This window comes from Dipodomys spectabilis, unplaced genomic scaffold, assembly GCF_019054845.1.
Source record: "Dipodomys spectabilis isolate Male_0828 unplaced genomic scaffold, ASM1905484v1 ptg000240l, whole genome shotgun sequence".
NCBI classification, from domain to species: Eukaryota; Metazoa; Chordata; class Mammalia; order Rodentia; family Heteromyidae; genus Dipodomys; species Dipodomys spectabilis.
The window spans coordinates 1,340,163-1,353,114 of NW_024870917.1; the positions used below are offsets into that span (position 1 = coordinate 1,340,163).

Sequence of the window (12,952 nt, forward strand, 5' to 3'; positions counted from 1 at the left end):
GACAGGATGGGGAATACCAAGCTTCCAGTGTCCCGAAACTACGGCTCAGAAAGACCCAGGAGGGGGGACAGAAGCGGGCAAGAGGGTAGACGGTGGGAGGTCACCACTGGTGGGTACGGACATGAGCTCTTCCATCGCCATGCATTGACAATCTCACCTCTGCCTCTAGATTATATTCCTGTCTTAGTGTGTCTTAGCAATATTGGGTTTGTCTGACTCTAGAAGAAGAAAAACAGCAACAACAACAACTCTTGGGACATAAGTTGTCGAATTGGAGTGAACAGGAGGGTCACTCGTGGGGTTGGGGTTGGGTGGTTCAACCTGCAGATTCAAGATCCTTCATGAGGAAGTTTCTGGTTTAGGAGGCCTGAGACAGAGGAGCTCAATCAAAGGCTATTTTTGCCCCCTGGGACACTGTACAGGGTCTGGAAATCGTTCTTGTCATCACAAGACTCCTATGGTAGGAGTCTTATATCTAATGGGGAGAATCTGGGGGTTGCTATTAAATTTTCTACACTGTACCAAGTACTCTCTGGCCCCAAATGTTCATGGTACCCAGGCCTACAAGGGTTCCAGTGACTATTAATACAGGACATAGGAGCTTTCAATAAGCCTGTTGTTTTAAGATAAGTGCAGCTATATCAGAATTCCCTGTCCTCTGTCCCTCCTAAACATTTAGGCTTAAACTTCCCTTTTCCCAGGAAACCCCAGCTGCTAACATTCCTTCCTTCCTTTTTCCTTCTTTCCTTTCTCCCTCCCTCCCTCCCTTCCTTCCTCCTTTTCTTCCTTCTTTATTTCTTTCCTGTTTTCCTTCTTTCTTTCCTATCTTGTCTTCCTTCCATCCTTCTTTCCTTACTTTCTTCCTTCTTTCCTTCCTTCCTTTCTTCTTTCTTTCCTATCTTCTGCCTTCATTCTTTCTTTCCTGTCTTCTGCCTTCCTTCCTTTGTTCCTTCCTTCTTTCTTACCTGTCTTCTTATCTGGTGGTCTTCCTTCCCTCCCTCCTGTCCCAGTATTCACTGCCAGCCCTAGGGCCACCTCCTCTCCCTGCTCATGTCATTTGCCTGTGAACCCTTTCTTCATTAGAAACTGAAGCTCTTTGTGGCAGGGGAAGGTCTCATTCTGTTCACAGACAGGTCCCCAACAGCACCAAAGGTTCTGGGTCTGCGGCATCACACAGTGACCACAGGTCGGTGTCAGGATGATGCAGAGGGTATCATGAGGACATCAATATGGCGCTGAGCCTGTTACACCCCAAATCTTACCACCATCATGGAACATCTCATGACCGAAATTGTGCTGCATATGTTGTTGCTGATTTTTCATTCATTCTGCAAACATATTGCTATCAGCGGAGGATGTGAGGAACCAAAGGAGCCAAAATCCTCCACCCCAAGGTGTTGATCTTTCATGAACAATCTCAGACAATTAACCAAATACAAAGCTAGACCTGAAATACGTCATGTCAATAAGCCTAATGGAGAAAAATAGGATGAGATGTGTGTGTGTGTGTGTGTGTGTGTGTGGTGTGTGTGTGTGTGTGTGTGTGTGGTGTGTGGTGTGTGTGTGTGTGTGTGTGTGTGTGTGTGGTGTGTGTGGTGTGTGTGGTGTGTGTGTGTGTGTGTGTGTGTGTGTGGTGTGTGGTGTGTGTGTGTGGTGTGTGTGTGTGTGTGTGTGGTATGTGTGTGTGTGGTGTGTGTGTGTGTGGTGTGTGTGTGTGTGTGTGTGTGGTGTGTGTGTGTGTGTGTGTGTGCGTGTGTGTGTGTGTGCGTGTGTGTGTGTGCGTGTGTGTGTGTGTGTGGTGTGTGTGTGTGTGTGTGTGGTGTGTGTGGTGTGTGTGGTGTGTGGTGTGTGTGTGTGTGTGTGTGTGTGGTGTGTGTGTGTGTGTGTGTGTGTGTGTGGCAAGGTAGATTTTGGGAGAACATTTAAGCAATAGCAGTCCTGGGGGCAACTTCTGTACTCTCCCATCACAATGTAACTACTGACAAGGGTAGCAGATGCTCAGTGAACAGTAGATGTTCCATAAGCATGCCTCAAGGAAACAACAAACCACCGAGATAACTGGGTCCTGGTGGCTCATCCCTCTAATCCTTGCTACTCGGGAGGCTGAGATCGGAGAAGATTCAAAGATTCAAGATTCAAAGCCAATCTGGGCGGGAAAGTCTTAGAGAGGTTTACCTCCATTTCACCAGTAAAAAGCTGGAACTGGGGGAGGGGAGGGGAGTAATGGCTCAAGTGGTACAGTGCTAGCCTAGAAAAGCCTAAGCAAGAGCTGGAGGCTCCAAGTTCACACACACACACACACACACACACACACACACACACACACACGATTAGACTATGAGGCAGTAGAGAGTTTGGTTTTCTTTTTTAAAAATTGTTTTAATGATCAGATTGGTTAAGAAGAAGTCGGCAGGATGCCGGCATTCAACTTAAAGGAATATCGGCTTGGGACTTCCAGGATGGAGGGCTTCCCCATCAAGTGCCCTCCCCCCACTCCACCCCCAAGCAACCCCAGCAACCCCAGGGGTTCTCCCTCCTCACTCGGTGGCCCGCCCTTTCTGGTCAGCCTCTAGCTGGTACCTGCTCTGCCTGCCCAACTCCCAAGTTCAACAACACCGGGTCCTCCCGTCCCCTTCCCTCCCCACCTCCTTCCCATGCCCCTTCCTCAGCCCTCCTCCCCGAGGGGCATCCCGTGCCAGCTGGGCACACACCGGCTCACCAGCGATCAGGATGCACGGAGGCGAGAGAGAGGGTTGGAGGGGGGGGAGGCTTGGCGCGCCAGAGGTCCCCTGTCCCCAGCCCTCCCCCCCCTCCCCGGCGGGACACTGTCCCTTTAATAGACTGGCTGTGCCGGGCGCTTTGCGGCTGGGGAGTAAATTTCTCGCTGTCATCAGGTCGCTGGGAGAGGAGGAGGAGGTGGAGGAGGAGGAGGAGGAGGAGTTTCTTCGGGTTCAGTTTGTTCAGCGGGATCGATGTTCGCTGGCATCGCCTCGCCCTGTCTTGTGTGTGTGAGAGTGTGTGTGAGTGTGTGTGTGTGTGCTTATGTGGGGGTGAGTGTGTGTGCGTGTGTGTCTGGGTGTGTGCTTGCGCGCGTGTGAATGTGTGTGTGTGTGTGTGAGTGAGTGAGTGAGTGAATTCCAGATTTTCTGTCTTTCCCAACCCTGCTGCTGTCCTCTCGCATATCACTCACAGACGGGATCTGACAGCAGCCACAAACCTACCTCCACTGATCTCTCCCGCTGCGTGCGCGAATCCGCCATCGAGACCCGAGAGGAAGAGGAGGAGGAGGAGGAGGAGGAGGAAGAAAGAGGAGGAGGAGGAGGAGGAAGGAGGAGGAGGAGGAGGGAAACAAGAAAAGGAAGAAGAAAGAAGAAGAAGGAAAAGAAGAAGAAACCCACTACCTCCCCAGGATTGCTTCCCCCCTCCCTTATCTTTCCGCGCGCGCGTGTGCGCGTGGCGCGCGTGTGCGCCCCTCGCCCCTTCCTTCCGAATACGGTCTTGGATGTTTAATAAAGAAATCAAGTGTCTCACCAGTCACCAAAAAAAAAAGCAAAAACAAACAAAAAAAATCCAAAAGCAGAAAGAAAAAAAAAACAAAAAAGAAAGGAAAAAAAAAAACCAAAACAACACCAAAACCCAACAAACAAACAAGGCGGAAAACCAGCTCCACTTGAAAGCCGCCGCCACGAGCGAGCCGCCGCCGTCCCCGCCACCCACGGAGGGGGGGGGGGTCCCCGCGGCCCGGCGGAGGGGGCTCGTCGGGGGGACAGAGGCCGAGTGACGTCCTAGGAGCCACCGGGCATAGAGGCGGAGGACGCCCGGAGAGCCAGACAGCGGCCCCCGCGTGCGGCTCGGGCTGGGGCGCCAGAAGTGGGACTGGAGCGGAGTAGAGCGATGCCAAGGAGAAAACAGCAGGCACCCAAGCGGGCGGCAGGTAAGAGACTCGGCTCCGGCTCCGCCGCGGGGCTGCCCACCCCGGCTGCCCTGCGCGCCGGCCTCCGCGCCCGCCCTCCGTGCCCGGGGGTGCCCCGGGACGCCACCCCTTCCAGCTTTCGGGGGGAGGGGAAGGATGGAGGTGGTGGTGGAGGAGTTTGCTCTGGGTACCCCCCCCCCCAATAACCTCCTCTCTCCTCTCGCCCTCTCTGGTCTCCCCAATCCTCCCCCTTCCCCAGGCTTCCGCGGGGTGAGTTGGGGGGACGCTATCCCGCCAAGCCTGCCTTCTTTAAACTTTTTTCTCCTCCACCCTCTACCCCTCCCCTAACTTTTCTCCCAGTCTGTTGCTTGCCTCTGGAGCCAAAGTCGGCTTGAGGATTTGGGGTGCGGCGTTGAGAGAGACGGGTCCCTCCGCCCAAGCACCCCTCTCTCTCCCGCGCGTGGTGGTGGTGGCGGTGTGGGCAGTGCCAGCAGTTTCTGGCCTCCAGGGACAGCGTCTCCTCTGCTGGGGTTGGGGCGCTGGGGCGCTGGGGTGTGTGTGGGGCAGGCCCAAGCCCCGGGGCTGCACCGGCTGGCTTGGGGGTGAGCAACGCAATGCAATGCGAGTTGAGCTTGGATCTCCAGGATCGGAAAACCGTACCTTAGGAGATGGATGGAGCTTTCGGGATTTGTTCTAAAAGGTTCCATGTTGAGAAACCTTAATCAGCCCTGTCCTTTCTCTTAAATAAAAAAAAGGAAAAGGAAAAGGGGGTGGCTGGTGGTGCCCCCACTAGAAATTTAAACAGCTCTGAATTTTCTTTGCCCAGAGAGAGTTAGGAACTTTGTATGATAGGACCATCCGGTCTGAATCCTTACTTACTGCCGGAACCCCTTGCCAAAAAGAAACAACTAGGAGCAGGTTAGCGGATGGGCTCAATGGTTTGTCCACGAGACTTTATTTTATTTCTTTGGGGTAGCTTAATTGCTTTTCTAACAGTATGTTGGGGTTTTGCTTCTCGGAAGTGTAATATGAAAGTTCATTTTTCTCCTGCCAGACCCACCCACTGAAAAATCAGCTTTCCACTTGATTGCTAGTTTTGATTTGACATCTGATTGATCACCTGTCATCTCCCTGCCTTTGATCTATTCATTCTTGATGTATATCAATAAATCACTCACCATGGTAACTTGGAGTGCTGGTGATGCAAGCCTTACCCTCTATATTCAGAGCCAGACATGCACAATTATTATCTTGTTTAGCTTCTAATGTGGGTGTTTTTTTTTTTATTTCTTTGTTTCCTTTAGTTGAATTAGGGCTGTAGGGGGAGAGGGAAAAAAAGCTTAAATTTTGTTGTTATTATGTTGTTGTTCCCCCCACACACATCCCATTCTCTGTCTTTGCCTTCTTGCTGTAGGCAGGATTAGTTAAAACTAGTCTTCTCCAAACTCCTGGACACATTTTATTCTGTTCCAACTCAAGTGAAACACGGTGAGAAGTTCCGAGAAACACTCACCAACTTCCCCAAGTCCCCCTTAGGAGCGATCCGAAGTTGGTTAGGCATGTGGGGAAAGTGAACATGTGTGTCTGAACTTGCTGATCACCAGCTTATTCTCCATGGTTGTGATTCTAGCCTGATTGGCACTGCATGGGCTTGAAAATACCCTCCGTCACCTTTTCTTTTGAGTGCAGGATTGCTTCCGTAACCATTTGCAGGTTGCTTTGAGTTGCACCTGGAAATACCATTTAGAAATCTCTGATTCATAGATTTTTCCAATTTTCTCCCTAAGAGCAAAAGGACGAAAATATTCTTAGTACCATATATATTTGGAACTTGTCTAGGCCGTGAAGTTTTCTTTTCTCAACTCTAATTACCTCTTTTGAAAACAATAGCTCCCTTATTTTTTAAAAAACTTTGCCTACTTAGCTAATCTGACAGCCATGTCCATGGCCTTGGAGATTCAGGAAGATTGAGCGTGCTTCGTCTGGTTCTGGCAACAGAAGTTTAAATGTAGCTGGATTATTTGAGATAATATTCTTGTTGTCCTGAAAGAGAACCCTGGGCTATGCTCCAGCAAGAAGTGATACTGTCCTGAAAATTACTCTTTTTTTTTTTTTACCTCCTCCCTCTTGTTCTTCCGGTAAAGGCCATCAACAACTAGGCAGTGATTTAAATTACCAGAATGACTGGCCCTGTCTCCTTTCGTAAGCTCATTACAAAAAGTGCATTGCTCAGAATTGCACTACTTTGATTATAATTATCCTCTGATCAATGAGGATCCAGGTGTACATAAAATGACGCAGTTTCACATTATTTAAATTAGACCCTTCCATCAAGCTGGTGTCTATCGGTACTGGCTAGTCTATTTATCATAGTGTGTGTATGTGTGTGTGAGTGTGTGTATGTGTGTGTGTGCAAGCACGCATGTGTGCATGTGTGTGTATCTGTCTGTCTGTTTGTCTATCTGTCTTATCTGTCTGTCATCTGTGTGTTAGGAACTTGGGGCTATAGTTTCAGTTTTGTGGCCTGTTGTATTCCTAGTGTTTTTGCATGTTCGTTTGTCTGGCATTATTTTCTCCAGAAGTGGAAATCTTTTTCTTGAGTTGAAGGGAGAGAAGTCAGCTCATACACAGCGAGGCCTCTCTTAGGGTACTTATTTGCTCCCATATTAATAAAGCAGATCATTTTTCACAGAGCTTTTCTCCCATTTCCCTCCACTCCGAGATCATCAATGCCTACTCTGTTTTAGCAGAGATGATTATGCACAAGCAAAGTTCGTTGGGATCTTTTCTCCAGTTAACATTCCGAGAAGGGGGTGGGGGTGGGCTGGAAGGCTGTGGCCATCCTAACTTTTATCACTGCTTAAAATTAAATACAATGCACAACTGTAAGTAATTACTCCCATGGACTCATGTTGAAAGCTTGATTTCCAGCTTGATTAATGAATAATGGAAGATAGAAAAAGCTTGGAAAGGAAGCAGAGATGAGGCCCTCTTGGGGTACTTTTTTCCTCCAACAACAGTTCAAGGCTATTAGATCCCTTTGCATTATTCGTTTTTAAGTTGTACATTTCAAGGAATCACAGGACTTTCTAATAAAATAAAGCAGGTATCCAAATAGAACAGACAGGATGGTATCGTAAGCGATGGAGAATTTTAGTCTTTATTTGCTTTATTCCTCCCCCTGCAGGGGGAAGGAACGTGAGGTAGGCAATTCTCTTTAGGGAGCTAGCTAAGTCAGAACATTTTCTTCCCAAATGGTGTTCTTCCTGGCTTCCTAACACTATGCAATTGCTCCATTCTGTCACTTAATGCAAAAAAAAAAAAAAGTTGAGAAAGAAGCCTGTATTGCCCTCAGGACATGGCTATGTGTGTGAGCGTGTTTGGCGTACTTGGTAAGATGTATATTTCACTCACTGTTAAAAATGCGCCACTTTTACCTGAAATATTGCACGATGCTGTACTAACATCACTCCCTCCCCACTCATTTTAGAAAAGATAGAGAAGATGGCAGGATGGTAGAATACAACAGAACAATGTGTGGATTGGGGTTGTATTTTATAAGATGCACAGTGCTCAAGATCTTTGAACTGTAGACACACACGAACCCTCCTGATCCCAACAACGTGTCTCTCCGTCTCTGAGCACACACACACGTGCACTACGTATTTTATGTCACAACCCTCAACTATTATTTTTCAATCCATGCCAGCCAGTGGCGACAGAACACCAAGTCCTCTGTGCTCAGGTATACAGGAATATCTAGCAGGTCCATAGATCACCCGGCTCTGCCCCTGTAGAAATCGCCCCAAGCGATTAGATGCTTCTAACTTGTGGACCTCCGGATGCTTTCTGACTAAACAGATCTGAGGAGGGAGTGCTGGCAGGAAAGAACGGTTCTCTTCGTGTATTTTGTTTATTGAATATGGAGATGAAGAATGCAGATTTTGTTTTCATGAATGCCCTTGTGTAGCGGTAAACATTAGACTATTAGCAATCATTACTTAAAAGTTGCAATTTACACTTTAATAACTCAGGTTATTTACATGGGAGACAGATTCTGCTGGGACAATTCTGAATATTGCAATGGAGTCTGAGTGACCTGAGAAAACTCTGCGTCCTCCTGTCCAAAACTCTGATTCTGGGTGAATGGGTGAGGCTCTGGTCAGCTAAGCCACAGGGCTGGGGACGGAGGGACCACCGCCGCCGCTGAAGGTGAAATTGGCCTTTAATTTATTGGCAGGTGGGATGGAGTTCTAGAGGATAGGAATGAGGTCACTGGAGACCCTAAGTCTCTTGCATACTTTCACTGACCAAACAGTATGAATTTAAGACAAATGGAAAAAAATAAACACACACACCCACAAAGCCCAAAGACTCTAAACAACAGCACAAACTCTGGGTTATTCTGGGTTATCTAAGGCTGATCCCTGAAAAGGAAGGAAAGGTACCTAGAAATTGCTTTATCCACACACTGTTTGGGATTGAAATTGATTGCTTAAGTGCTCCTGTCCTTACTCCCCTCTCGGCCTCCTTCCCCCTCTTCTTGCTTCACTCTTAAAGACTCAGATTGAATGGGACATCTCAAAAGCCCATTTGTTTTAGGCACTTATTGATTTCATTTTTAATCTGCCATATCAGGACATAATACATTAACCCTAATCAGCAGATTGCAAGTGACAGGGAGTTCTCGGGGAACGAAGGGAGAGAGACTCTGAGAAACTTCTCCCTGGTAGAACTCCCCTTCAACAATCTCTGCTCTCCCTCGGCCCTGGCCATCATTTTCTATTTCTTCCCCTCTCCCCCATCAGCCACCTGGATTCTTACTGCTACCTTAGGGGATGCTTCTTACCCCACAAATTCCTTCCAGAAGTCTTTTGAGGGGTGAGCCCCTGAAGTATCTTGACTTTTGCCACCTTCTCCAGAAGAGATGTTGGCTTTAATTCACCCCAGCTAATTTCTCACTGCTCGGAGGGACTCTCTCCAACTGGGAAACACCTGGATTGGTCCATTTGTCTTCCCATGATGCTTTGGGAATTGTGTTCTCCACTGAGCAGGTTTTAAAGGGAGACTCAGCCTGGCATTGTATAAGGCTGCTGAAACATCGGAGCTTAGAAAAATCAGCCAGGAAGCAAACCCAGGCTCTGTTCCTGTTTGTCCTGGGTCTGCAATTAGCTGACTCAAGCAGGTTAAATGTCCAAATGCCTGTATGCCATCTGTTTTAGGGAGCACTGGTTTGAGAAGATGCTGCTCCCCTTCACAAAGCACAGGATGGTCTAGCATATTCTATCTTAAGAAGGCCAGGTACACAGAGTATCATTTTCGTTCGATGCAAAGTCAGTTGAAAATACATTAAACTAACAGAGAACGTCTGCATGGCTTCCCCGAAGCAGAGCATTTTCATTACATATTTAATTACAATCAAATTGAATGACTTTTAGGGGAAAAAAATCACAGTGGTATTAAAAGGAGCCTGGCACACAAGTAATTTTATTGCTTCGCAAGTTGAGAATGCTGTTATAGTTTTCTTTCTTCGGGAGAAATTTATTGTCATTTTCTCACGTGACAAGTTACAGAGTATCTTTCTATGGCTGTTGGAAACTAGAGGAACCTCAGCTTCCATCTTTGTACACAGACCCTGAAGGACGATGTGTTTTCTGTTTTGTTTTGTTTTTTTTTTTTTTTTTTGGTATGTGGGCATTTTTCAGTAATTGGTCACAATTTGCATTTTAAAAAATATTTATTTTTTACATTTTTACACGTTTCCCTTGAAGTTAGAAATTCTCCTGTTCTTTCAAGTGATCTTTGGCAAGCAGCCTTCAGTAGTGAAGGGGCTTCGTCATTCTCCAAGAAATTCACTCATTAGTACTGATGGTCTGATCACCTGGGTATTGCAGTCGGGGAAAAATACCATCTAGTTACATGCGTCTTTCAAAGTGGTTCACTGATTTAGAATTCCTTTACTATTTTTCCCACTCCGGCCTTTCAGTTACTTGCCTTTGGAACCCCCCACATACACCCCACCCTCAGGAGAAGGTATAAAGACAGAGCGAAAGTGGCTTTCAAGGTCTGCCCCGTCATTAGGAAACGCTGATAAAAATGAGAGATTATAGAGCCAGACTGTCTGTCCACTGCTGAACTCTTACCTGCAAACGAACAAGGGGTGAAAGTGTGCATTTGTATAGAATCTGGAGAGCTGCAGTATGTGGCCAGGCTGGTAGTGTTTGTTGTTTGGAGAAATCATTACCACGTTTGACACTCAGGTTTGGTGTGTTCTGAAGATATTGTGTACTTGGTTGGATGCGCACGCACGCTTGCATGCGCACACACACACATGCACGCACACATACACACACACACACACACATACAATAATGCCGAGATGCAAGTGGAAATTGCTGATGCATTTGTTTCCAAAGCCAACTCTGTGAATGAGATGATTAAATAATTTGGAGGTATTTGAAAAATCATTAAAATGACCGCTTGGAATTTCCAGTTGTTGCTCTTCTCAATCTTTTTCATTTCCCTCTATAGAAAAAGAGGTCCCCTGGGTGTCTTCAAATATCCTGGGAGGCCAAAGCAGTGCCTAAAATTATTTGAAAATTTAGAAATTAAAATTCAAGAGGCACAGCTCCATAATCCTGTTATTAATATATCTGTACTACTTAGCTATGCTTTACAACAAGGGAGTTGTACAATGCAAAAGTTCTAGAGATAATGAGCTTAGAAAAATTACGGAGAGGAAGGATTAAAAAAAACAACAACACCTGGATCATGGCTGAGAGCATTTACCTTGAATTTTGCTCGCCTAAAAAAGAGTTCCCTCTCCACCTGTCTTATTTGTTTGTTTTAATTCATTTCAATATCCCACCACCTCTTACCTTAACTTGAAAGTGGGGCTTTCAGAATGCACAAGGAAGTAAAACATCGGAATACACTTTATTATATATGCATATATATGTATTATATATACATATGTACATATGTGTATGTACTTATGTATGTATATATATATATATATATATATATATATATATAGTTTCAGATAGCCAAATGTGGGCAAACCAAAAGAAACCACGAATGAGAAGCTTTAGAAGAGAACTAGCTCAAGGATCACGATAGGAAACTTTGCTCCTACACGATAAGAGAAAATCGCCTTGCATTTTAACTATACATCTCTTGGCAGATGACACACAGTGAAGCGGGAAGGTTTTTAAAGGAGCTTTTTAGCTCTTTTGCTTCTCTCTCCAAAGACTAATTTAATTGAAAAGCTAAAGTGTCCATTTATGCTAAAGGAAAGGCCTCATGTTTCCATAAAGCTGCCTGACACGGAGGTAGGTTAACAAAAAAAAAAGAAAAAGAAAAAAGAAAAGAAAAAAAAAAGGATAGCATTCTGGAGTTTCTGTTAGAACAAGAATTAACATCATTGAGCTTAATTAGTTGAGTGCTTTCAAACCTGGATGAAGCCTCTCAAATCACCCATGAGGTTTCTCCTTCAAGCCGCATCGAAGTCATTTCTATGGAAATTATAGTTGGGATCCGAAGGTGGGCAGAACTGTTATTGTTTCTAATGAAAATAATATGAAGAGCAGAATGAGATTTAAAAATAAAAATGAAGCGAGTAGGTAACAGCCATTCTGTTTGCAATGAGTTTGCAAGAAACTTTCACAGTGCTGGACATGTCCTGAGAATTCCCCGGAATCTGGTGGCCTGGGAGGTAGAAAAAATGAGACAGAGGGCCAAGGTCGCCTCCAGGAGGAACTGCCATGGAGAAGCGAAAGCTGCAATATGTAAACATCTCTGTGCAAACTGTGTGGGGCTCCCTGTAAGTCACTTCGATGTATCCTTGGAATTTTCTGTGTATTTGGGAGCCCCTCCTGACCCTAGGGAGAGAATTGTGGCTGGGCTGAGGTGAGCCTGGAGGGGAATAAAAAAAAAAAAGGAAGAGTTAACTCCATTCCAGGCATTCAGGACCGTTTGGTACAGAAGAAATGTCCAACCGAAAAGCTATAAGCATGTTTTGGATAGGAATTGCTGTTGGTTATTTTCCTGCTTTAGAGAGTTGGAAGCTTGCTTTGCAAGTCTTCTTGCTGTCCTCCTGGGGGTGGCTTTTAGGTTGTGGAGGGAACGGAGGGAGAAGGGGCAGTGATTTGGGTTCTAGGAGCAGAGCCCGAGGCTCTATGGCTCTAGGGACAAACCTTACCCCTAGGGTAGCATGTGAGCTTTGAAATCAGACAGATCCAAGTTCAAATCCCTGGGTCTACATCTCTTGCAAGCAAGGTAGGGCTTTCTGCCTCTTCAGGCTCTTCTATCCCCACTTTGTTAGAAGGATTCTGCAAGATTAGAGCTAAAAGACTCATGCATCATCACAGGTCCAAGGGTAGAAATCAGTTTTAAAATCAGAAGCTTCTTGTCCGGAGGTAGACTCATTCTGGGCTGGATCGGGCACTACAGAAGCTCAAAATAAAAACCCAAAAAAACAAAATAAAACAAAACAAAAACAACCTTTCTTTCCCAAGAATAGTATTTTATCAGCCACAAGAACAACTATTGTAGCAGCAATGCTATCTGCTACTGCGGAGTCCTGTGATATATCAGGCATTGTCCTGGGACCTGATACATTGACCTGTATTTATGTCAGCAGCCATTCTTTCTTGAGCTCCTACTATGTACAAGTCCTGTTCCTGGGACCTGAGGACTTGCCCCCCACCCCCATACCAGCAAACCTCTAATAGAAAAAGAAAAGAATTTGCACAGAGAAAGAAACTCCACGATGACATCCGTGTTATAAAAGCAACATTCTGACTACAGGAATTGGGACCACATAATTGTTGGTGGTTAGAAGAGACATCTTGGAAGAGGGGACGGGTTCAGTGCCAGGTGTTCGGTCCCAGGATAATCCCTTTCTTTGGTAGGGCTCTTCAGACCATGCAGAGGGGTTCTCTCAAGGTCATGCAGTGACCCAGCTTGGCCGAAAGCTCTTCCTGCTTCCAAACCCATGCACTGCACCCACAGAGTTGGTCTGCCATGGCCACAGTGCTT

General features: G+C 46.1%; 1 protein-coding gene across 1 annotated transcript in view; it reads left to right on the forward strand.

Annotated features, from left to right (window-relative positions):
- The first annotated feature begins 3,751 nt into the window (after positions 1-3,751).
- Positions 3,752-12,952, forward strand: part of Tshz2 (teashirt zinc finger homeobox 2) — a 232,569-nt gene continuing 223,368 nt past the window's right edge. The window contains exon 1 of the mRNA XM_042699312.1: positions 3,752-3,934. Coding sequence (XP_042555246.1) covers positions 3,895-3,934 — 40 coding nt within the window. The 5' untranslated portion in view covers positions 3,752-3,894. The remainder of the gene's footprint in view (positions 3,935-12,952) is intronic.